At 41.5% G+C, this 25,466-nt stretch overlaps 2 protein-coding genes across 4 annotated transcripts in view; one reads left to right on the top strand and one right to left on the bottom strand.

Moving 5' to 3' along the window:
- pip4k2aa (phosphatidylinositol-5-phosphate 4-kinase, type II, alpha a) overlaps positions 1-4,716 on the bottom strand; it is a 51,741-nt gene extending 47,025 nt beyond the window's left edge. For both annotated transcript variants that reach the window (XM_061240463.1, XM_061240462.1), the window contains exon 1: positions 3,861-4,716. In XM_061240463.1, the coding sequence (XP_061096447.1) occupies positions 3,861-4,001 (141 nt within the window). In that variant the 5' untranslated portion in view covers positions 4,002-4,716. The remainder of the gene's footprint in view (positions 1-3,860) is intronic.
- armc3 (armadillo repeat containing 3) lies at positions 1,367-24,856 on the top strand. 2 transcript variants are annotated; one of them, XM_061240461.1, is made up of 19 exons: positions 1,367-1,466; positions 8,322-8,373; positions 8,756-8,804; positions 9,415-9,532; positions 10,215-10,340; positions 10,431-10,499; positions 11,472-11,647; positions 12,710-12,904; positions 13,977-14,160; positions 14,513-14,665; positions 15,367-15,475; positions 16,915-17,164; positions 17,752-17,888; positions 18,223-18,391; positions 18,746-18,846; positions 20,395-20,490; positions 21,304-21,492; positions 23,340-23,502; positions 24,012-24,856. In XM_061240461.1, exons 3-19 carry the CDS (start codon positions 8,757-8,759, stop codon positions 24,216-24,218), a joined length of 2,490 nt encoding a protein of 829 aa, XP_061096445.1. In that variant the 5' UTR covers positions 1,367-1,466; positions 8,322-8,373; position 8,756; the 3' UTR covers positions 24,219-24,856. The 2 variants fall into 2 exon arrangements, with proteins under 2 accessions (XP_061096445.1, XP_061096444.1); XM_061240460.1 differs by lacking the exon at positions 1,367-1,466 and having other exon boundaries at positions 8,243-8,373.
- Positions 24,857-25,466: the final 610 nt, after the last annotated feature.

Consider the following 25,466-nt stretch of genomic DNA (forward strand, 5'->3'; position numbering starts at 1 on the left):
GCCTCCCGTCGCCTGGACCCGTGAGTGGCTCTAGGACGTCACAGCTTGTGTAAACCGCCTCTCCGATTCCAAGTGCGTCTGTCACGTGGGGCAAGCGACGCATACATTTCTGCTTGACGTTCAGCTGGTTACATCTTGTTTAATCAGCTGAAACTTGCTTGAAATCCTCCCCCGTTACTTAGGCTACATTTGTGCATAAGGTTCAACTGGTTACATCTCGTTTAATCTGTTGAAATTTGGTTAAAGCGTGTGTGGGGAAGAGTCGTTCCCATCTGAGCATGCTCTGAAAGAATAGTCCGGTGATATACGCAGAGGCCTTAGGCACACATGACGCGGTGGGTTGGGCTGGCCTGTCAGCGGGGCGCTCTCCTCTACGGCAGCTGCTGCGGGACGGGAATGAGAATGACTCACTCCCGTCGTGTGTAGCATTACTCCGGCACACATCTCCACATCGGAGGAGACCATCTTAAAACTGAGGGTGGGTGGGACGAGCAACACGAACGGGGGCACGTTTCAAGGACAAAGGGACTGCTGTAACTGAGCCCCGTTTGGTCTTAAGACTTTAGAGGAGTGTCCTTGAGCGAGGACTTGGTGAACGCGGTCAGCTGTTCATCCGACACCTGCCTACTTTCTTCCATTGGTCCCATGACAGCCCCCCCCCCCCAGCAATGATGGACATGTACAAATGTGAGTAACTAGATGTGAGAAAATCTGACTAATCCTGGATTTAACTACCTTTTGAAACCTGAGCAGTTTGAAAAGGTAGGGCTGCAGTGATTTGCCACTGACCTTGAGCAGTATATCCTGCATCAGTAAGTGGACTTTACCGTTTCTCCAATTGATTACAGGCACTACGCTTCCCAAATGTGTACTTATTGCAGCTAGCGAAATAATGTCCACCTTGAGAGCACAAAGAACGTCAAAGACTGTGCAAGTGCAAGGACGCATTAGACCCATCTCCTACAGAGAAACTGACTCAGCAACAGACACCAAGGTTAAAATCACCGCTTTCTGTAGCCCACCTCCTGTTAGCTTTCAAACACTTTGTTTGGCATTCTTAAATTAAGCTTGAACAAGGTTACAGAATGACTCTCAGGGACTCCCAATTCCCCACTGGGCCAATTAAGCCCTTCAAACAAAAAGCAATTAGCCTTGTGTACACCGTCTTCATGAGCAGAATATGGTCTGGATTATCACATTTACTGATATTTCCCTAGAAGAAATCAGCGAGTGAGAGTCCCGTTCGACGGCCTTCAGCTCTCTTTTGCTGAAAGAGGGGGGAACTCTGGCCTCATTCCATCCTGTTCCCTAACCAGCTCTTCTCCTCGGAACGAAGGGCGGAAATGACAAGACGGCCAAGGCCACTCCTATCCTCGGGGAGAAAGTGCTGGCAAGTTTGACACCTCCAAGACGCATTTTAGAGCAATAAACTAAATAACCTCTACAGGAAAGGATCACCATCAGAGGTAAACATCGAAAGAAAGAAATCAAAGAGAGAACAAAATACTTAAACTCGCTGCCAAAAAAAGCATGTATTTTTCACCCATTACGTAAATGACATTTGACTTTTATTTCAAGCTGAGAAAATAAAATGCAAAATTGAAGTGAAGCAATGTATAATGTGAGCGTTATGCTGGTGTACAATGGGGACCTATCGCATTATCAAATCCTCAGTGCATTCAAGCGGCCAAAGACCTTCATGCAGAGTGAGAGAAAACTATGAACTTTCATCACATAGGGCTCTATGCTAACAACTTTTCCAAGCAGTACATGTGCACCTAAGTTGAAAAATTTTGTCATTTATCCCAGTTAGTAAATGTACCCCAAAATTATATTTCCAGTTGAGTTAGCACAGATCAATTTTCAGGAACAAAAGCTCCTAAAATGAGAGCGCTATGGGACCCTGGATGGGCTCCCAACACCACACAGTCAATGCTAAAAATCCATTTGTGTTATCTAGGTTAAAAGCTAGCACTTTAGCTGCTGTATTTTGGCTGCAGTGTTTTTAGGCAGGCAATGAAAAGGGTGTTACTGACCATACATCACATTATAGTTTAACAGACCTTTCTAAAACTTTTTTTATTTTTTGTTTGACCAGCAGAATCTGCCAGTCACAAATTACGCATTTCTATTTCATTGTTACTGAATGGTAACAATTCTAAAATATTGCTGTTAAAAATGTCTAACATTATGCCACACTTTACATGCAAAATATTGCCTAAATGAGCGATTGATGCAGCAATTTTCAAGCAGGCATTTGCCCTGTGTGTGTTTACCACTATTAAATAAATGGGCATATCCAATGAGAAACCAGATGGAGGGATTGAGCTGGTGGCCTATTGTTGGGTGCATCCAAGCAGCTTTCTACAAACTGCAATAATTTAACTTCACTAACATAGTTTAACAGATTTGACATCACTCAGCTCAAATCATTCAGCAAGTAAGATTATTTCTGCTTGGTTGTTTTTATATATGACTTAAAAGTGCAAGGAAGGAATGACCTGGGTCTATAATGAAAATCTGGACTCACATCAGTTAGGTGCCTGCGTTAGAAAGCTCATTCATAGCTGCGGGCTCAACACCTCTGTGAGTGAAATGTCAATATCAATATTATGTCAGTATTTCAATCTGCAAGGCTGGCAATTTAGGAAGATAGGTGACACTAGACCTTAAAATCATATTTTCTCGTGCGGCTCATTGGCCAATGCTGGTTTCTAATACTATGGAGCTCAGTGTGTACATGGCAGAGGATAATGTCCTTCCCGACACTTCAAGTTGCTTTAAGGCCTGACAGAGGTGTTACTGCAGCTCTACTTAAAAAGCAATTTTCATCAGCTTGAGTAAAGCAAAGATGAGGGCCTATAAGAGGCAGTCTACATATATTTTGCTTGCTGAGAGGTGTCGGAATGTACGAGTTTGCTGACAATAGCAGGCAGCATTTAAAATTTATGGCGTCTTGTCACAATCTTGGTGATGAAGCTACAAAGCCAGTACACGTGGTAGGCTGACTCTAGCATTTCTCATTTCTCAGCATCCATATACTTAAAATTCAGTTGAGCATTTAATTTCTTTTGTAGAATAATTGGGCTGCATCAGCCTGAATAAAACGTTGGACAGACACTTGTAGGAAATTAGAAGGCAAATATCGCCCATAATATCTTATAACCATTTTTGGTGCCTGGCCCATCCAATCTACCTTTAAAAAATGGCATGCAAAACCGCTTGAAAAGAGGCAAGCGTTACATATCTGCAGGACTGAAAAGCATTTTATATCGCAGATTTCTATAACATTTGAAGTCAAAAGGCTAAAATACATTATGATCTTAACATTGTCGCGTTCTGACAATATTCTATCTAGCTGACATCGCTCTACAGCATGAACACCTTGCATCTTGGGATGTTTTTACTAAATTCTAAGCCAGTGTTACAGAATTCCATTGCTTTCAATAATTTACACCTTAAATGGTTAGTATTATTGCGAGAACAGATTTACCGTACTTACTAGCAAGCTAGATGCACCCAGTGTTACATTTCCTTACCTGATCACTTTATTCATTTCCCTATTTATCAAGCTTTCCAGGAATCGCCCCTCTCAGTCTAAATTGTCATAGCTAGCTACTGCGGGGAAATCTGCGCCGAGGAGAAAGGCAGCCTAACTAACGATGATGATGCCATCAATGGACATTGATGAACATGGTATCATCGTACGCGACAACCACTGTAACTAAAGCTGTATCACAAGTTATACTAATCTTCCGCTGTTAACATTTGCATTTTGGAGGATCGCAAATAATAATGTAGCTACTAAGGTTAGCTGGTTGAAATGGTTTAGCTGGCTGAAATTTTTTTAGAATACTCACCGAGTGGTTGACTCCCCACATTAGGACGCTGAGCAGAGGGTCACTGGCACGGAACAGCTTCACTTTCTGAGCCACGAAGTGTTTCTTCTTCGTCTTCGTTTTACTCGCAATGGATGCGGCAATGCTGCTAGCCGTAGCCATGTTTAATATAAATCAATTTGTCAAAAAACGGACTGTTCCCGTTGTTGCAAATTCCAGCGCGTCTCTCAAAAATTGAGGCGCAGAAAAAATTATGACCAGACGTAACGTTACTTATTTTTCTTCTCCACGGGCGATAACGTGTCATACAGTAGCGTTAGCTACCTGAGTTATTTTTTTTTAAATGCAACAAAACTTCGTGTCTTCTGATAATGGTAGAGCGCTTGTTGGTTAGCTGGCTAGCTATCAAGATGGTTAAAACAGCAGCACTTCCCCCAAACATCAGTCACCCCTTCCTTCCTGAGCCTCGAACCCCTGTTACCGTTAGCTAGCTAGCGCTCTACGGACAAGGCATGGGTCTTCCAAGAGCATTGAGTTCAATGGATTTTTATAAAAACAACAAATATAGAAGAAATATCAGCACACTAACGACAGGTAGTCCGCAATACTAGTTAGGTCCACTTGAACATGCACGTTCTCACTAGCTAACGTTAGCTGGTTAGCTAGCTAACGTTAGCTACAATACTCGACTTGCTAGTGAGCAAAATGAACGAGGTTCCTTCTTGTCGTTCACAATTTTTTTCCATTCCTCGATGGATGACAACACAAGTAAACGCATAAAAACGCTAAAGTATCAGTGATACGCTCTGTGAAACCTAATCTTGCAATATGAACGTTTTCAAATCTGCAGCTCCGTCCCACACTGCTTCCGGCTGAGTGCTACTCTACTGACTGACAGCTTGAGGAAGGTAGAGGCCATACAGCGTTCCGACATGCAGCCAGATTGTCACCCTGTTTGACATTAAATAATTCCCATAAAACCTCGACTCGGTAGGGCTGTTCAACTCGGATACAAATGGCCTTAAATGAACGTTTTAAGTGTGAAATAATATGGAATATAGGCCTATTCCTTTTTGTTCCACTACTACTAGTGGGCTACTAGGCTACAACAACACTACTATAGCCTATACCTAATACAATTTGCAACAAACAGTAGGGAAGTAAACCCAAAAATGTGTTCAATTTTATAATAAAAGTGATTCATGAGCTAGGTGTCCAGTGATGAAAGTCCTGCAGTGTCCAAACAGATTTGCATCTTGCTGACTTTGCCCCCTTCCTGATTTCCCCTATTATTGCATATTTGACATACTGAATGGTTTCAGAATCTTTAAACAAAGGGTAATATCATACAAAGGGGAACATAAGGGGAGTAGCCACATAAAAGATTTTTAAATTTATTTCACAAAAACTGTTGCCCCCTTAGTTACTCAATTAACCAATGAACCTAATTTAATTGATAATTAGATTAAGCTGATTCAGCCAGGCTTGATTGCAGCCAGTTCTGCGGAGCAACGTTTTGCAACAGACTTTGAGGGAAGTTTGCTCCCGTTTGGTGGGTGTGTCGGGGTGTAGCGCGAATCAATAATGACATAGGCCTGAACTTTTTCTTTTAAATAAATTAAATAACAATTTTAAACATGTGTTTGATTGTTTTACCATAATTTGACGATTCCATTTTATATTTACATAATACAGTACATTGCAAAGGCTCAGGCAAATAATCAGAAACCCATCCCCAAAGGATTGGGCTGAATTGTTGGACCATTGTAAAGCTGTTCATATGGGCCAATGGTTTGTCATTAACAATTTATCTTCTGCCTCCACTCGATATCAAAGTTCCCCATACCCCATTGAACTATATGTGCTTTTGAATGCCCAATCAAGCGTATATCACCTTTTGCCGTATTTCATGATATTCACGTTATTTTTCTTTCCCAGAGACAGTTCCTGGAGTGAAAACTTTCCATTTCCACCACTGAGTGAAGGGAACCACAAACTGCAGAAGCAGCTGAAGTCCGTTTTGTTTTAGTATGAGTCATTCTACAGTACATGCCAGGAGTCCTTCAGGCCTATTTACTATTTAACACCCCTCTTAAGGGAACAGCAAAGTAAAAACTACATAAGACACAATTGCTGCTTCCTCATAAGAACAACATAAAAACAATATAACTGTGGGATGGTAAAATCCAATCTCAAACAGAAATCGAGATAAATAATTTGAAGACTACAGTGCTGAATTTGCAGAGCATCTAAACCTCTTGACCATGTCTGCATGCTTGTATGCATTTAGTTGCTACGACACGATTGGCTGATAATATTTATTTATCTGATAAATATTTATTATATTTGCATTTACAAGCTGGTGTACATACATTATATTACATGTAATCCCTATGTAGTATCTGACATTTACATAAACCAATTAAATTTGTTTCTTCTCTTGCTTTCTGGGCATCCTGTCAGTGTCCAAGCAAGAATTCAATAGACAATTGTACCCAATTCAGATTGAATACAGTAGCTTGTGATTTTAATAATTTTGTTCCCTTGTCAGGTACTGGAAGTACAGCTCTGGAAAATAATTGCGACAACCAAATACTTTTAAGGATAATCAGGGTTACTCCACTAACTATTGTTTTTTTAATCTTTCCCAAGTGAATACCTTGTTTTATTTATTATTTATTTATGGTTATACACTTTTCTTTGTATTATTAAATGTACTGTATAACAACAGTCCTGTCATCTAATAGATGGTTGGGGAAGTGGTTAATCTGGATCTAGGTTGAAATTTGTGGTGAACAAGTCTGTGGTTGCTTGCCTGTGGCTTGCACTGCATAAATGACACTGACAATTGCTGTGCCTGTACATTGACCAAGATGAGAACTGATAAACACAAAGAATGTATATGCAAGTGACATCACCACCTGAAAGATCTTATTTTCTGATGTTGTTAAGACAGGTCATTTCTGATGCTGGAAGTTAACAGGAACACACGTCTGATCTCTCAGTTCAGTTCTGAGTACATGTAGTGTAAGTGATAATAATTTAGTCATTCAGCAGTTCCTGTCATGCTGACCACTGAATCAGACCACATGGTGTGTACAAAGTCACATTGGAAAAGATGTTGATATGAATGCATAAATATGTGTTTGTGTATGTGCACTTGCTCCTTGTAAAAGGGAGCTTTGAATGTCACAATATGAATGTATATTAAAGTCACATAATGCATTATTTAATATTTATAATTCCCCAAAAAAGTATTTGGGTATTCAGCACAAAATGAATATATACCGGAAGACTCCAAAGTGCATTAAATTGTGTATGTCCATAGTGGGCATGTGTTATTGAACTGTGTTATTGAATTGTACTGGATTTTTAACATAGGCTAGAGTACGTCAGCCAGGTCATTTTTAACGTGATGGAAGAACATATGTTGTTGCAGAGACTTCCATCAAATTAAAAGCAATCAAATGAAAAGCAAAGTAGAACATTCTGCTGGTGTAGACATTGCTGATTTCATACTTTCATATCACGTTCAGATCTCTGCTGAGGATTGTGCTATGCAAAGTTTACAAATGCTTACAGGTCTTGTCTAAATTGGACAAGGTATGCAAAAGTTCACGGCTTGTAATACCACCATCTGTTAGATGCACATCTGGACTGGTTATCAGTGGCCCCAAAGTCCTAAAATTAAAGGAGGCATTTTCCAAGTATCGTATATCAGAAATGCTCTGACAAATAAGGATTTTTTCTTCCCTCTGAAGGCCATGCAGTCACCATGCTGGCTCTGATGAACGTTGGCTGAGCTACCTAAATGTTCCCCGTATAATTTAAAGCTATCATGAATAGGCAGCTATTAGCCATATACGCACAAATAACTGGTACTTGACCGGAGGAACAGCTCATACAGTCCTATGATATTCAATTCCTGAAATTTAGATGGAAGAGTTGATGAACAAAGCTATGTAAGCATTAACCTCGTCACAGCCCAAGTCATTGTGCCAGGGAGACAATCTGTATTTAAATGCACTGCCTTCTGCCAAGGTGTCCTTGACCCACTATGATTAGTAGTCATAACGTTGCTCCACACAGCAGCCTATACACAGTTGTTTAGCTGGTTTACCCAGATTCAATCAGCTACACAATAGCAATCCATTCTAGTCACATTTTTATTGGATTAGTCATATTGCTCTGTTCACTCTCAAGCACAGGCATCTGTCATATACTTATATTGTAAGAAAAGCCTCTGAATAAGGCTAACAAAAAATATACTCAATCTGGACATGAACACATCGCGGAAACTAATTTAAATTGTGAAATAATTTGTGCGGTCAATTTCTAGCAACAGTTTTCGGTTGCCTGTTCTTTGAATCCAGCTGACTCAGGACCAGTTTCGAGCCCATGTAGGCAAGTAGCCGACCCATAAACGTGGCAGTGCTGTCTTGGCAACCAATGTCAACAAAGGCAATTACGATCTACCCACAGCACACGGAGAAAACGGTCCATACTGACTGCCTGTCGAGGTGAAATAAACAAAGTAAGAATTATGATTGATTGGTAATACTTCTCAGTTTAAGCTACATATGACGTGCTTTGGTCTCAAGTCGCTGTTTCGCTTCCAGTCAAATCAAAAATCGCTGTTCAGACGCAAGCTGGTTGAGGAAAGGAAATCCCACTCGCTTTCTGCATTGTTTGGGCTATGTTTTGGACCTGGCATTCAATTACGCCGGGTAATAAACTGCGCAGTACTGCAGTCATGTTTTTCCACTGTTGAATTAAAGCGATAGGTTGCATTGTCAGTTTTACTAAATTACTAAAAAGTAATTCCGGCTTTTGCTCTCTATTCTATGGTGTATCTGCCTGACATAGACTTATCACTAATTGTAGTAAAAATGAAAGTATAATATTATTTTTTTCAGGATGGGGAAGAAAGTGAAAAAAGAAACCGAGACACCCGTTAAAGATGTGGTAAAATATGCTTGAACAAGAGTCTAAGAGAAGCATCACTTTAAAAAAGATTATCCTGCCAGTAAATGTACAGGAACACTGTTTACAATGTAGACGAGCAAGTACATATATACAAGAACATATATACTATAAAAAATGTACTCTACTCTACTTTACTGGCAGGAGATACATTTAACAGTGATTCTTTGGTGCAAGATACCAGGGCTGTGCACATACACATTATATAGGCTTCAGACTATTTTAATTAATGCTTCTATATTTAAATAGTTGCTTTTCATTGGCCAAATGGGTACAATGGTAACATCACATTTAAGTGAATTGTTATTGGACAGCAGTTTGCACTTTATAGTAGGTCTATCAGTTGGCTTGTTTTACACATCCTAAAATTGGAAAGGGCAGGCCACTTTTCAACAGAACATGCTATTATGTTTTATCAATTTATTAGTTAATAGAAAATTAATAGCATAATTTAGGGAGTTAAACCATCAGTCCTTGCCATCTATGTAGTGCAGAATACACTCATATTAAATAAATAAACAGTATTATTAGTCCATGTTTGCATATGGTTCTTATCCATAAGTCACATTTAGTCTTGTTTCTTTCTTCCTAGTTTGATCCTCTTCCCATTGAGAGCAAGAAGCCAGCCACTGTTGTGCTTATGCTTAGCTCTCCTGAGGAGGACATCTTGGCCAAAGCCTGTGAAGCCATTTACAAATATGCAGAAAAGGGTAAAACATAAATCTGTTTGTGAGGGAACCATTTGGAACAGTCACTTCTAATAGCAGCACTTACAACAATTAAAGTTTCATTCAATTCACCTACTGTACAAACTGCACCTGTGCACATGAAACTGCACAGTAGGTGCTGTTTGTGCAAATTAAATGTCTGAACATTACAATGATACAGTTTACAGTCAATCAAAGCAATAGCAACAAATTGAAAATTATGCTACATGGATACTGCCTTATAACCTGTATAAGTGTTGGGTCTGAGTTTATAGGACAGTAGCCCAATTCCAGCATTTGCAGTATACAGGTTATAAGGCAGTAACTATACTGTAGCAATATTTTCCATTGTTATTTAAACTGTACTGTACCATTTTCTTTGACCTCATTAGAATGAACAATCTTGACCACATTAAAAACATATTTCTTTGATTGTCAAAATACATGCATGAAAGGAAACGGCGAAAACAATGCTAGTGATATATCACAGTGAGGTGTCATGTCAAAGATTAGTAAATACCTCCATTCAAAAACTGATCCTTAATCAATATAGGTTACTTCATTTGGGACTAAAGAGGAGTAAAATTAAGTTACACATTGGGCATTAATGACTACAATGTTTATCAAATATACCTTTGGTGTTTGTGTATATGTAAATCACCTGTCTCTCTTCTGCCCCCTGCAGGTGATGAGAATAAGAGCACTCTGGTGGGACTGGGAGCAGTGGAGCCACTTTCCCAACTAATATCACACCAGGACCAGCTTGTACGTAGAAACGCCTTCATGGCCCTAGGAGTCATGGCTGCCAACAGTAAGGACTGTGTTCATCCTCTCTTAGTAATTAAATGCAGAAGAGAAAAAAGGTTTTCATTCAATTTAATTGTTGCTGTCTTTTTGACAGGTGATGTAAAAAGGCTTTTGGTAAAACTGGGCATCTTTCCATCAATTATTGCAAAACTATCACCCGAAGGTAAGTTGTCTTTAGAATTGCCATAGCTATAAAGTTCATTTTGACTCATAAGGCTGGACTACACAACTCTTGTCTTGTCTTGTGGGCTACATTTTAGCTGGAGTTCAGGCTGTTCACTCTTCGAACTGCCCAGGGAAGCTAAACCAGTTCAACCAAATGATTAGCTGAATCAGGCTATTACCAGTAAGCAACCCTACAGAGCCAGTGCAAACGAGTTAAGTGAGCTGAGCTCAAATTACATAAAAAATTGCCCTTTGCTACAAACTACATGGCAGGTGCTTGGGTGGCTGTTTAATTTAGTTTCTTACATCTAGAGACCCCTTTGTCCTTTAAGAAATAGGTTTTGGAGTGCAATCAATCAGTTTAATTAAGTTTTAGGCAGGAATCAATGGGCCTATTCTTATCATAATTTTCTCTTACTTTTTTACGTACGATGAGCTTGTACGAGCTTGCCATGTCACATTTGGGACATAGTTCATCGTGGAACAATGTCGACACCTGATTGGGTCAACTCTACAAAAACTGCATGAGGCCCAATGTTGAAGTTTTAAATGTGCATCGTGTAAAGTTGAAGCAGTTATGGTAAATGTACCATAGATTTTTTCAAGACAGTTAATTCCGTAAAAGCTTTTTCACTGAGTGCTTCAAAGACTTCATTCCACTGAATTGAAGAAATCCTGTAAAACATACTGTGATAAATAAAATCTCATTGAGATGTTACTCTGATTGAGTATATTTGTCATTTTAATAATATGGGGACACTTCACTGCAGTTGGCTGGTTCATTAAATGTTCCATACTTTTAATAAACTTTTTATGCTATACTGTGGAATTGCCCATTTCAATCACCTCCATAGTCTTTAGGGATCCAAATTGGGCATAAGTGGCCATCAACAAAATACTTACAAGTCCTGTGTCTGGTCTTATAGTTTGACTTATTTCTCAACATATTTGACTTGTCTCTTGCTGTCAGAGGATGTTGTGGTCCATGAATTTGCCACCCTTTGCCTGGTGTCCTTGTCCGTCGAGTTCACCTGCAAGGTCAAGATCTTTGAAAGCGATGGACTGGACCCTTTGATCAAGCTCCTGACCAGCCCGGACCCAGACGTCAAGAAGAATTCGGTGGAGTGTATCTACAATCTTGTCCAGGTTCGCCTGTCAGATTTATTTTTGTCTTTAACAGTTTAAAAGCTCTGCTCTAAGGAGAGGACCTGAGCGACAACAAAACAACCTAAGACAAAGTCCTTAAATCCTAGACAGTTTTCACTTTTTTTATTAGTCATTTGTGTTTGCTAGATTCCAGCTGACCTTTTTGTAATCTGAGAGGTCTCAATGGCCTCTTCCTCTATGTTTTCGACATTTTCTGTGACAGGACATTTAGAGAATCAGAAAGTATGAAATGTGCCAATGTCATTGTTAGTGATAGGTTCAGTTTGCATTGTGCCTGTGTGTGTACAACAGCAGTCACTGCGCATTCTGTATCAGTCAGTGTATGTGGTGCGCTGGTAACTGTGACAGTAGTGTAACAGTCACAGTGCGTCATGAAAAATGAAAAATGAGAAAATTATAATAAATAAAAAACGTCCTGGAAATAATTGTGCGGACCTAGATAGTTGTAGGCTAGGCTACAGTATCAGCGATTCAACAGTATTTTGATTGCATATTTTCTCATATTTGTTCTGTATTTCTTCTCAGCTTATTTCATTTTTGTTAGCCACTGACATCACACAGCGCCACAACGTTTTGCTGGGTTGTACATTGCATTGTCTAGCTTTGGGCTGCCTTTGTCTATGTTTCGTGTCTGTACAGTAAGTCCTGGAAAATGTCCTTGAAAGTCCTGGAAAGTCATTTGGTGAAAAGATTGGCAACCATTTTAATGATTGCAGCCGTGGTGAGCAGAATTAAAGGGTTCCACGCAGTTGAATACTCCAGCATACTAATCTACTATTCACATGAATCATATAAACTCGGCCCCATGGCAATATGGCCTATGAACATAAGCACTGTGGTGATACTTTCTAGGACAGAGACATAAAAAGCAGAGGTAGCTAATGTTACACTCTCGTTCAAAGCACTGAACTCTGACCTCACGACAACAATGTCACTGAATATAGCAAGATCCTCATAGATGGCTCATAATTGCATATACTGACCAAACCCAAACCCTTAAAGGGGCGTTCCCTAAAAATGACTGCTTGAGTGTGTGTGCAGGACTTTCCTAGCCGGATGGCGGTGCGGGAGCTGAATGGGATTCCTCCTCTGCTGGAGCTGCTGAACTCGGAGTTCCCGATCATTCAGCAGCTGGCTCTCCGCACACTGGAGAGCATCACCACGGATACGGCCACCCGCGCAGCGTTTCGGGAAGAGCAGGGCTTGGATAGGCTGCTGGAGCTCCTGGCCAATGAGGTAAACATATATTACAATACACTTTCCGAGCACTTTATTAGGCACATTTTTACTTTATTACACTTACTTATCCAAACTGATCTCCTGGGATTTTCAAACTAGTCTCTAGAGTTTGCAAATAATGGTGCAAAAAAACAAAAGAAATCCAGTGAGCAGCAGTTCTGCAGACAGAAACACCTTGCTAATGAGAGTCGTCAGAGGAGAACGGTCAAAGCTGACAGGAAGGTGACAGTAAAGGCCCGGACACACCAAACCGACGGTCGGCCGCGGAGTGCCGACAAAGATCGCCTCTCATCGGTACGCGTCGTTAATGTTGGCTGTGCCGAACACACCGCAACGACGGTGCGCCGACGGCTGAGTTGCGCGTACGTTCTGCGCCTGCGTGAGAGGTAATAACTCTCCACACCAGCAGGTGGCGGTAGTCTGTATTTGTCTTTCAAAAAATGGAAACCGGAAGACCGGGGAATGCGTTTGCATTGCGTTGGACCTAGAAGCAGCCATTGTCTCGCTCACAACAACAGTTTGCGGCAATTTCCTTGTTCTCTCGCTATGTAGTAATACTAATCGAAAATTATGTCTGGTAGTGATAGTAACTTTGGAATGGCTTGCTTTCGTCGCTTCCGTTTCTCTTCTCGTGCACTGATTCGCTAGCTGGACAGCCAATCAGAGAGCTCTCTCATCGACGGCTCTGGGGGCTCCGACGCCGATTCAACATGTGGAATCGGCGTCGGAGCCCTCCAAAACACGCAGACGGAGTGTCGGTGTGCGGGACACACCGGAAAGACTCGGCTGACAGGGCGCCACCGACGTCCGACGGCCGACCGTTGGTTTGGTGTGTCCGGGCCTTTACACAACCACAGTAACAACACATCACAGCAGTGGTATGCAGAAGAGCATCTCTGAACACACAGTGCATCATAACTCTTAAGTGGATAGGCTACAGCAGTAGAAGTCTAAATAATATGTCTGATACACACATAATAAAGTCCTCGGTCAGTGTATATTATATGTATAAAACCGACAGTGTAATTATGTGTGAAACTGAGTGTTAATCAGTTGATGTTTCATACAGGAGCTCAGTGACCTGCACATGGAGGCCCTGCAGGTGATCTCTAACTGTCTGCAGGACAGTGAGGCTATGGGCCTCATCCAGGAGACTGGAGGACTGGAGAAGCTCCTGCAGGTTATAGTCAAGCCTGTCTCGCCTGAAGTGCAGATGAATGCAGCCACAGCCATCTCAAGAGCGGCTCAGAACAGTACGAGACCTCATCATCAATCCGCGTGTGTGTGTGTGTATGTGTGTGTGTGTGAGAGAGAGTGTGCGTATATACCTGCGTATGAAAGAAAGAATGAAGGAAATAAGAGTGAACATAAGAAAGTGTATTTCTGACAAGGGAAAACAAACATGTACTTGACTGAGAGAATGTGTGTGATAGCGTGACTTGTATGACTGTGTTTTAGTATACTGTGTGTGTGCTTCAGGATAAAGTGTATAATGTGTATGTATGTGCATGAAAGCTTGCACTTCAATTTTCAGAAATTGTTAGTGTGTAATATTTCCGTATTATGTGCATTCAATCATTTCCTGTGTGGGTGGATGTGGAGCAGGTGAAAACAAGAGGATTCTGCATGAGCACAATGTGGAGAAGGCCCTGGTTAGCATGCTGGCTGTGGATCACGATGGTGTCCGTACTGCCACCTGTCGGACAGTAGCGGCAATGAGTGAAAACCTGGCCTGTAGGGACACCTTCAGGCATCTGGGTGAGACCTTCAACCGATTGTTCCAATTAAGCTCAAAAATATTTTAGTTTTTTTGAGGTTTTTTTATAACGGAATGTCATTTTTAGGATTTATTCATGTGATTATCTAATCAGCCAATCGTGTGGCAGCAGTGTAATGCATAAAATCATTCAGATATGGGTCAGGAGCTTGAAGTAATCTTCACATCAACCATCAGAATGGAGAAAATGTGATGCACTTTGACCGTGGGATGATTGTTGATGCCAGACAGGGTGGTATCTAACTGCTGTGATCTCCTGGGATTTTCATGCACACCAGTCTATAGAGTACTAATTGACAGGGTTCTCAAACTTTTGCACAAATCCTTTTTATTTTTTAAATTATTTTGAATCTGTAAAAAATGTAAATAAGAAGTAACCTTGCTTTAAAATGTGAAGAAATGTGTCATGTTTGCCGTTGTACCATTCAGAGATCAGGTTCACTTCTGTTCACTTAGATATTAATTGTAAAAGCCTTTTGACCAGGTGTACATGTAACTGCAAGACATGGGGGCAGCCTGTCATTTCATGGCTAAGGCCCATGCCTGGGACCTGGAAGGTTGGTGGTTCAAGCCCACCAACTTTGTCTAATCAACTGTAGTTTGCTTTGGTTAATAACAAATGACAAATGACATTATACATGTAAAAAGCAGCCTGGTGAGACAGAAGGCCTGTGTGTTTCAGAGGGAATCCGACCCATTGTCCTACTACTGAGCAGCGAGTCTGCAGAGGTCAGGGAGGCTGCCGCCCTGGCCTTGACCAGCCTCACTAGCAGCAACCAGCTCAATGCCTAGTGAGTGACCCCATCTTAGTCATGTCCTCCCAAGAGGCAGCAATACATTATTACAATACATCTCTGGTCTTAATATCAAGAACCCTAGGTTTATCCTACAATGCTGAAACCTGCACTCTAAGATGTTCAATATAAATAAATTATATCAAATACTTGTTTGAAAAATATGTTTTGAATCCAAAAATCTTTGGAAAATATTTTCACTGCAACACTTATATATAAAAATATGTCAATATCTGCCATTATGTCATGGGATCTCTCTGTACTCCTGACTGTATCTCCTTCACTTTACAGTATCCATCTTCACATACTGTTGCAGCGTGGTATAAAAACATCAGAGAGAGTGCACCGCAGCCCTGACCTTGTGTGTGGTGATGCGTGTGTTTGACAATAGCCATGCACGTTACATTGCCACTGTGTGCTAGATAGCTTTTTCTTAAATTTACAAGCTATTTTGTTAACTCTTAAGTCTTTTTGTTTGGACACACACATCACAGTCTGTAATCGTTCTTGCAAGGACCATTAAAAGAGCAACTTCGGTGCCTTCTGCAGCGTATTTGTGTTCATGAAGGACGTGAGAAGTAATTTAATTGTAACTTTTTGTGACCGAAGAGGATAAATTTGTACTTAAGGGATTTGGGGCTCTTTCACACGTCCCCCATGGAGCGCTCCAGAACTTGGTGCTACTTGTTGTTTCGCTAAATTGGTCATCTGTTAAGCTGCGATGGGTTGCAGAAGGAAATTAAACAGCCCACGCTGTGACTTTGGCACATTTCCAAAGGTTGTTGAGAAGAGTGAGTCAGTGTGACAGGAAGGACCCCCTGTGGTGCCGACATTAGGCCCTGAAGTGCGATTGTAATAACAACAGAGTAAATCAACAGTACATTTACGCTTGTATGTTATTGTGATCTGTGTGCCTTGTGCAGTGTGTAATACAAGGGGAAAAATATATCCTACAAGTATTAAAAGGGATTTGTAATCATGGGAGGGACTAGTCTTTTACAGACCTCACAAAGAACAAGAGGCCTGTGCAGGAGTGCTAGAGAGCAAAATTTGGAGCTACTGAAACAAAATCACAAGCTGTAATATGGGCACTGGACAGAAATTTTTGGGAGCCAAATGCCGCCTGAAAAGCTAATGCTTGCTGACTGGTAGTTAGTTTAGCTTAGTGCAACATAGCTGCATTTGTAAAAATGTTTTGGAGCTTTTCTTAATGTATTTGATGATGAGCAAACACATTCAATAAAGAGAAGAGGTTATGAGTAAAATGCTTAAATGATTATTGAACTACAATACTTGAGCGCAATATGTGTCATAGCATTTTGCGGAACCTGTACTTGTCCAATTTAGTACTTTTTATGCGGATGACCAAATCTCTTAATAACACTGGGGTGTCATTTGAAATGAATGGCGTTAACGCAGTTAAACATTCCCGGCAGTGCCGTGTATGAAGCGGAGGGGGATAAGTTTCTTGTGCAGCTGCTGCAGGACCGGTGCCAGGGGGCCGTGGCGCACGCAGCGGCTGTTCTCACCAACATGGCCGCCCAGGAGGCCCTGCGCTGCAGCGCCCTGGCCCACGGTGCCATTCGGGCTCTGGTTGAGCCCCTGCGGGCAGCTAACACCCGTGTGGCCGCCAGCACCACCCTGGCTGTTGCGGCTCTCGTCTGTGACGCAGAAGGCAGGGCTGATGTGAGTAACCTGCTCACCGACTCATAGCGTCTCTTAGGTGTACCGTTAATGAGCTAACGGTGACTTAATATTGAATAGGTCCTTTGAACCCGGTGTCAATAATGGAGAGGTTGGGATTTATGCTGAAGGGATTGTTTCTTTTTTGTATTGAGCTAATCATAACTCTTACTTTAAGAAATACAATGTATACAACAACTGTTGTATTTCTTGTTAATGACAATTGTTTCACTCCTTTTTGTCATGTCTATATAAGTACACAGCTGGCTGTATACCAGTTGCACCAATTTATTGCTGTTTTGCTCAGTACACTCCAGAAAAAAAAAGAAAGTGTAATTCATATTACTCAAGTAACTCCTATGTAAATATGAAATTTATGAAATTTCAGTTTTAAAATACAAAATACAGTTTAGAGTTATTTTAAAATATCAGTATAGAGCCATAGATCTTCTTGAACAGTCTTTTCAAGAAGTAGCAAAAAACATTCACCTGGAATCACAGCATCGTTAATGTTTAGTTGTGATATTTTACCTGTTGCTCAAGTGAAGAGGAATTCTGTTGACAGTAATGATGCACTCTCTGCCCTACAGCTGAGAGATGCTGGTGGCCTGGCTCCCCTAATCAAGCTGCTGAACTCAAATAATGCAGAGGTCCGTTCAAATGCATGCTGGGCTGTACGAGTCTGTGCCAGTGATGAGCCTACTGCCATCGAGATGTGCAAGCTGGGGTGAGACCCGAATTGTAATATTTTTATACTTATTCTTGCATTATTGAAAGAGCTGATATAAATCCAATGTCTGTAGGAGACCCCAGTGATACTCTCTGGCTTTAATACAGTAATTGAAGAGATTATATGTAAAGAGATCACTAATAAGATGAGAATCTTCATAAGCGCCACTAGATGGCATTAGTTTTTCATAAATAATTGTCAGGCACTCGTTTCAAACTGGGTAGAGCATTTTGAACTCTGATCCGCAGCGAGTGAAGACCTGCAATATAATTAATGTGAATGAATTGCTAAACAGTAACAGATTAATTACATGGGTCATGCTATCTTTCAGAGCCCTGGAAATCCTACAGGAGGTCAACTCCTCTCCCAACCGCCAGAGCAAATTCAGTGAAGCGGCCCTTCAGAGGCTGCTCGACAGCAACCTCTCTGTGAAGTACAGCCTGGCCGGCTACCTGTCCTCCACCAACATCACAGTGGATGGATTTTATGACCCGGGCAAGGTAGTTCAAGCTAGAAAGTAATACCCGCACAGTGCTATTAATTCTTCCTGGTAATATATTTATTAAAGCGAGCAAGACAACGTTTCTACAAGTTTAGTTGTCATCAGTCACGTTAATAGATATAGCATTAGCATTAATAGCAGCGTGCATAAATAGGTACGGGTATTACTTTCTAGATTTGCGTTCTTCTTTTTAGCCTAGCGCCTGCGGTAAAGACTTTGGATGTGTGCTTATTGTTATTGGACAAGGTCGTTCACTTATTGCTGTGACTTCTGTGCAACGGCGCCTCCCCTGATAGTGAGGACACACCCTAGCCCTGCACATTGCCCTCTTTCTTTCCGTGTTTTTACACAGGCACACGCGGGTCAACGGGTCCTCACGCTGGAAGAGCTGTCTAAGCAGGAAGTCAACCAGCATCGCCCTGTCATTGCAGTTAATGGAAAACCTGAGCAGCTGTAAGTATGGTCCTGGGCTTGTAGCTACATACATATGTCCCCTTCCAGGCTGTCTAACAGGAAATAAATAGACTGTAGTAAGTTTAGATGTCTTTTCTGGCATTAACAGCTAAAATAAAGAACTTGGTGTCAGTGTAGTATAATTGTTCAGGAACAGTGTTTGCAACTATAAAGTTATAGGTCTGATTCACAAGTGGAGCACTGCCCTTGTACCCTTTGTAACCTAAATTTGTGTGTACAAAGAATGTAAGTTGCTATTGATTAGAGTGCCATATGCCTAACATCCGTGTTAAAGTTGACTTTCTGAACTTTTCCTCCACCAAGTTATCTGGAATATATCATACATCACACTATAATTTCTTAATTAAAAAGTAATAGACACAGATTTGGTGAGACAATGCACTTGCACATAATTGTCCAGCCGTAGACATGACATAACTTTTACTGTGCCGTGAATTGCCTAAAAAGTACTCAAACAATGTTGTTGAAACAGCAGTAGTGTGTTTGTGTTTGCCAGTGAATTGTTTTTGGATAGCGAATTGCATAAGTTGGGTTTTAATGTCTTCTGTGAAATCAACCTCTTTAACGTTGACTAATTTTGTGGAAATAAATGTAGAAAGGAACCAAGTCTTTGTGAAATAAAGGGCAACAGAATGGGTTTTTAAGCCCCTGGTGTTTCTGCTTGATTAAGCCTTGCACTGGCGCATTACCTCTTGAATATTAAAAAGAACTGTTGCTACCTCTCTTACGTAATTCCAGCAGCGTACACGTTATTACTTTTAGGTCTGCATCTAGCACCTCACATCTTTATGTTTCAGTACACTTAATACTTTGTCTAAAACCATGTTTTAAGTCCAGAATTATGAGAATGGCTCAATTGCGATAAGAACAATAACACCCCTTGCTAGTTCTGTTGTGTAGGTGCAGCATCTCAAGTAGCTCTTCGGTGCTGCAGCCAAGCCAGCATAAAGGCCACTTGTGTTCAAATGCAATTACCCCCTGCTTTGTTTTGCCCCTCTGCTGGTTGGCCTCTGGTTGGCCTGAGCTGTTCCTTCCCAGTCTGGGGTTCACATTTACGCATTTGTGTAGCGTGCAGAGCCGTGCTGCAGCAGAGCTCTGTGGAGAATCGCTGTATGCCAGAACGTAAGCCTGATCACAGTGCTGGGGCTGGATGCCATAGCTTGTATACACTGATCTGAGGATGAGCTAAAACCTTCTGTCTCCAACTGGGGATAACGCACAAATGTTAGAGCTTCTGTGTGTCTGTGTGCATATTTAGTGTTCCATGTGTGGCTTTGTGTGTGTTGTTGTATTGTTGTCTGTGTTTGCATATGTGTTTTTGAATGTGTGCATGGCTGTGTGTGTGTTTGTCTGTGCATGTGTGTGTAAATACATGCATGGCTATGTGCGTGTATTGTTGCATTGTCATCTGTATCAATTAGTGTGCAATTTGTGTATGTGTGCCTGGCTGTGTGTGTGTGCATGTGTGTGTAAATACATGCATGTCCTTGGTGTATATTTGCAGTACAAAGCCCTTGTTTGTTCCAGGGTATCTGTAGATTTGCCGGAAGACAAGCAGCAGGATAGCCTGGTCCCGACCCGGTCCTCATCCGTCCTGAGCAAGAGCAGCAGTAAAACCCTTTGGTGAGGGACGTAAACAGGGCCATCGGCATGTTCTGCTACAACTGTGGGTTTGCACTGTTTTTATCCCTGCTGAAAAAAAACAGCTCAAGCTATGTTTTGAAACAGCTGGTAGTTGGTCATTTCAAGGTGGTCATAGCTGGATTCTACACCTGGGATCTACTTTTCTTTTTCTTATTTTTCTTTTTAATTAGTTCTGTACGTCGTGTGTCAGCTCAATTAAGTGGGGGACATTTTGTCATTGGGGATCAATTAAAGTTTGATATGATCATCTTGTAGCCTAATTGTTTTGCCGCAAAATAACTAAAAAACAAATGATTACTAGCCACCCGTGTGATGTTGATGGCTTGAATGCTGTACCGTGAAGTGTATAAAGATACATAGTTAGTAGGGCAGCTAAGTTACATGACTGTACCCACAGCTGTTGGGCAAGGCCCTTAACCCCTCATTGCTCTGGGGGGGATTGTCCCCTGCTTAGTCTAATGTAAGTCATTTTGATAAAAGCATCAGCTAAATAACTCATTATAATTACAAAGGTTAGTGTCAAACTTATTTCCAGTCTACATCAAACCGCTGACTTGAGACGAGACGGTTTTAGAAATGATTTTTAAGAAAGTCTTGGCTGTGTGTGCCGTCCACTTTTAGAATGTCTGCTCTCCCCAGCTAGCGCTTCAAAAACTGACCATGTTAAATCTCAGGTCGACTGTTTGATTTAAAACAGGCTTTACAAAAGTTTTGGATGTATGGAGTTTATGCAACAGTTCTGTGTCAGCTGTTCATCTGACTTGTGTATCCCTCCCGTCCTGCGTGTAACAGTAGGGCTAAGAGCAGAAGGAAGGAGGACGAGAAGCAGAAGGATGAGGAGGAAAGTAGGGCGGTGGAGGCGGCAGTGGAAAAGCCCTGGGCCCCGCCGTACGACGTAGAGTTTCAAGACCTGGTCACAGAGGCGGCCAAGACCGTCCTGCCTCTCCGGGATGAGAGGGAACAGTGCATCGTCCTGGCCCAGTGAGTCCCCTGCACTCCATAGCGCAGTGGTCCTCACTCCTGGTCCTGGAGAGCCACAGGTTGTGCTCGTTTTTGTTGTTACTCAGCACTTAATTTATAAATGAAGGCAGTTGATTTCACTCACCTTGCCTAGTTTCTTGGGTCTGAATTGGTTGCTGCTATTAAAGCAAAAACAAAAACCTGCACACCCCGCAGCTCACTGGGCCAGGAGACTCTCCGGGACCAGGAATGAAGACTACTGCCGTAGGGCAAAGTCTCCTCCACTGGTTTACATCAGGGATTGGCAAATCACGGCCCTCAAGGGCTGAGAACTACTGCTTTTCCACCCTCCCTTTACCTGGGAGTCAGGTGTGAAAACGGTCTGGCCAATTAGTAGCACTAATTACCTGAAAGAAAAGAGAACCTGGATTTGGATTTGAGGGTACTCTGGTCTACACCAATTAAGAAAACATGAGTACTTTATTCGAGTTATACTCATTATTAGTATGAGTGCAAGCATTTAATTTAATTTTTAATTTTGTGTTATTTAATTTTTTTCAACGTACACTCACTCAACACACAATGCATCATAACTAAGCAGACAGCAGTAGAAGTCTAATAAATACCTCACTGAGTAAAGTGCTCACTGAGTGTATATAGCCATGGAAGAAGTGCAGCAGTTGGGGTACTCCTCCAGTGCCTGCAGATCTAACAGTACTACAGGAGAGAGCTAGAGCTCAACCGAGGAGAGACGTGTCTCAATCAGAACGTGTGCCCTGTTGGGGCCTTGTTGGAAGGAGATAAGACAGCAGTGACATGACACTTCCTGGTGGGGAGTCAGAACCAGGTTAGAAAGTAAAAGTCCTCCCCAGTATATTGTTCCAGTCACACCTGGATTTGCTTATTAGCACAATTCTTCACCCAGGGGGTAGAACTAATCGGTGAAATCAACTTCATTGGTGGAAGAAACACATGGCAGGACTTCTACTTTCTGACCTCTGAACTTTCCACCTCTACTGGTGAGATGATGTTTTATCTTCCTGCTTTGGACTCCTGGTCATTTCTATTACAGTCATAGCCCATGGCATAGCTTGTAATGTCTACAGTATGCTATGGAGGCAAGCCTACCCTCTCACAGCAAGCACCCTTACCAAATGGCTCGAGAACCCAATACTCCACATTAGTGAAGATTATTTTGGGGCTGTTGGGACTGATTAATGTGTAATATGTCTTAACAACCCGATGTACTCATTGTACATGTATGCATTTTTTCCTGTTCAGAGAGGCCTGGCTGCAAAGAAAATTGATTACAGTGTGTTTGAAAGAGTACAGAGCCCCTAAAGGGACATAGGAAAAGTCAATTGCGTGCAGGAATTACTAAGGTCTTGCGCACGATTTAGTAATTTGTGTTCACAATTTCATTTCTTTTGATGTCCCTTTAGGGGATCCGTGAAGGATTGAACAGCATGAGCTGCCATTTGAATGCAGATGAATGGGCGAAGGCTTAGCTTGCTATAACTGCACATGATGAGAAAATATTAAGCACTCTAAGAAAGCACTCACAAGAACTGTTGTACAGAATATTGATCAGTGCATGCCTTTCTCAACTGACAGAAGATGACTGAAATCCTTGGATTTATAAACAGGCATTATTATAGAACATGCAATGAATCCAGTTTTGAAAGTGTTAAAAGTATGAACCCTTAGGTGAATATAAAACCTTGGTTATTCATATCTCTGGTGCATTCACTCTGTTATTTGTTTAATGAAACAAAAGACTAGGCGTTTTATGTAAAAATGGAAGAAACATGGAACAAATGAAGACATCACACAGATGCTGGATCTTTGACTGTGTCGGTGGTTCTTAGGCTGGTGAGTGACTCCATGGGCGGGGCTGTGGACCGGGAGAAGCTGCATCACTTCCTGTGGGAGCTGCACCTCAGCGAGCTGAAGCTGGAGCTCCAGTCTAACGTCATCCCCATCGGCAAGATCAGGAAGGGCACCTTCTACCACAGGGCCCTTCTGTTCAAGGTAGCCTCTTCCCACGCAACCCACAGGAGCACCATTAGGGCAGGGGTTCGCAAACTAATAAATAAATAAATAAATAAAATGTAAATTTTGTCTCTTTAAAATATGTGAATGTAGGCCACTACATGTTTAACATTACAACAACCCAACTATAATAAAGCAATATGGCAGGAAAGGTTGTGGTATGTTTCCACAGATGTACAGCAAAAACTATTTGTTTCTCCTTGGATGCAATGCTCCTGTTAGATACATCAGATTAATGTGGGGATGTTTGCACTTGCTTCTCCACACGCTCAGTGTAAAACCTGCTGGGTTACGAGGTCATTTCCCCTGACAGCAGGGACATTCTCCTTCTCTGGGCAGGTGGACCTGTAATTGCCTCATTAATTAATGAACATGTGGCACCATCGCACGCATGATTGGTCCCTCTCCGGCCACAGGGTGGAGACCCAGCTGTAAGCGAGGCCAGTGTGTCATCTATCCTTACCCCCCCTCACACACCCTTTTCTTAGGCTCTGGCAGATAGGATCGGGGTCAGCTGCAGCCTGGTCCGCGGAGACTACAACCGCGCTTGGAACGAAGTCCGGCTCATGGAGAGCCCCCTGAAGGCCCCGGGACGCTATCCGCAACCTCGGACCTACGTCGTCGACCTCCTGCACACTCCGGGGAACCTTCTGAGAAGCGACTCACCTGCAGCCATTCAGTACCAGACCATTTGAAAGCAAATGAAATCGTGGAGTAATGCCCTGGCCTATGACTGGGAACAGAATGATGCTAGCTGGACTTTGCGCTATTGTGCTAATGCTACACACTTCACATTTTGAAGCAGTACTGCTACTGAAAATGCAGTGCAAATGAATGTGTTGGACGAAAATTCAACAATTACGTAAGGAGTGAAGGACTTTATTCCCGGTGGGGAAGCAAGATTTTGTCAATATGCTACAGTTGGAGGCGAACAGGCTTAAACTTGACTGAAGCGGATCTATGAGTCTGTGTCCACAGTGTTTCAGAAAATAAAACCGTTAGGCTTGGCCACTCCGACCTTCCTTAAAACCCATCTCCCTCCCCAACTGCTTTGCGGTCCATCTGCGTTTTTGTTTGGGTGTAAGTGTCAACAAGATCTCAACAACTCAGTCACCTGGGTGTGATTGACTTTTTTTCTTGTGACGACTATTCATTATTAATCCCCATAGCCTACAGCTATCCTGTGTAAAGCATTTGTTTTACACAGAAACATTTACATTTTGTTAATGATTAACATATATTGTTAATTATGTATTGTGATAAATATTTATTAAGTTCATGAATATTGTGTGCGATTTAATGTTTGTAGTGCACTGATTTTTATTGTTTTATGTTCATGTTCCTGCTGAAATAAAAGCCCAAATGGATTAGAAAATATTTAGCTATTTATGAATCTCAACTTTCATTGTTTCTGCACATCATTTAAAATATGAATGAAAAAAGTTAATATGGTATATACAGGCTATATGTTATCTTGTATACAGTATAGCATTGGCTGTGGAGTCTGCAACAATGCATGGAAAAGCAAGCTGAATGATCTGGCTAAATCACAATTGCCTTGCATTCGGTTTCGAGTGGTTCATTTAGCAGGGTTTGAGAGGTGCATTCACCACACAAGATTTATTTGGAACATCTACTGTGTTTATTTTTCTTGAATGACCATTGTACAATATTTGGCTAAAACAGGTCCAAATACCACACTCGTCACAGACCAGGGAAAAAACACATTCACTGCTATGCAAAATCAATGAGGTCAGGACAAGGTGGATCTCTATTTATCTTGTATCTTTATTTGTACTGCATGTTCAAAGGTCTGTAGAGCTCGATATACTAAATATGTACATGGATTATTTTATCTCAATCAACCAATGACATGTATAGGTAAATTTCTCAAACACTATATTTACAATATGTACAATATCCACCCTTAATGTAGAATATTT

Source organism: Conger conger, chromosome 4 (assembly GCF_963514075.1).
Source record: "Conger conger chromosome 4, fConCon1.1, whole genome shotgun sequence".
NCBI lineage: Eukaryota > Metazoa > Chordata > Actinopteri > Anguilliformes > Congridae > Conger > Conger conger.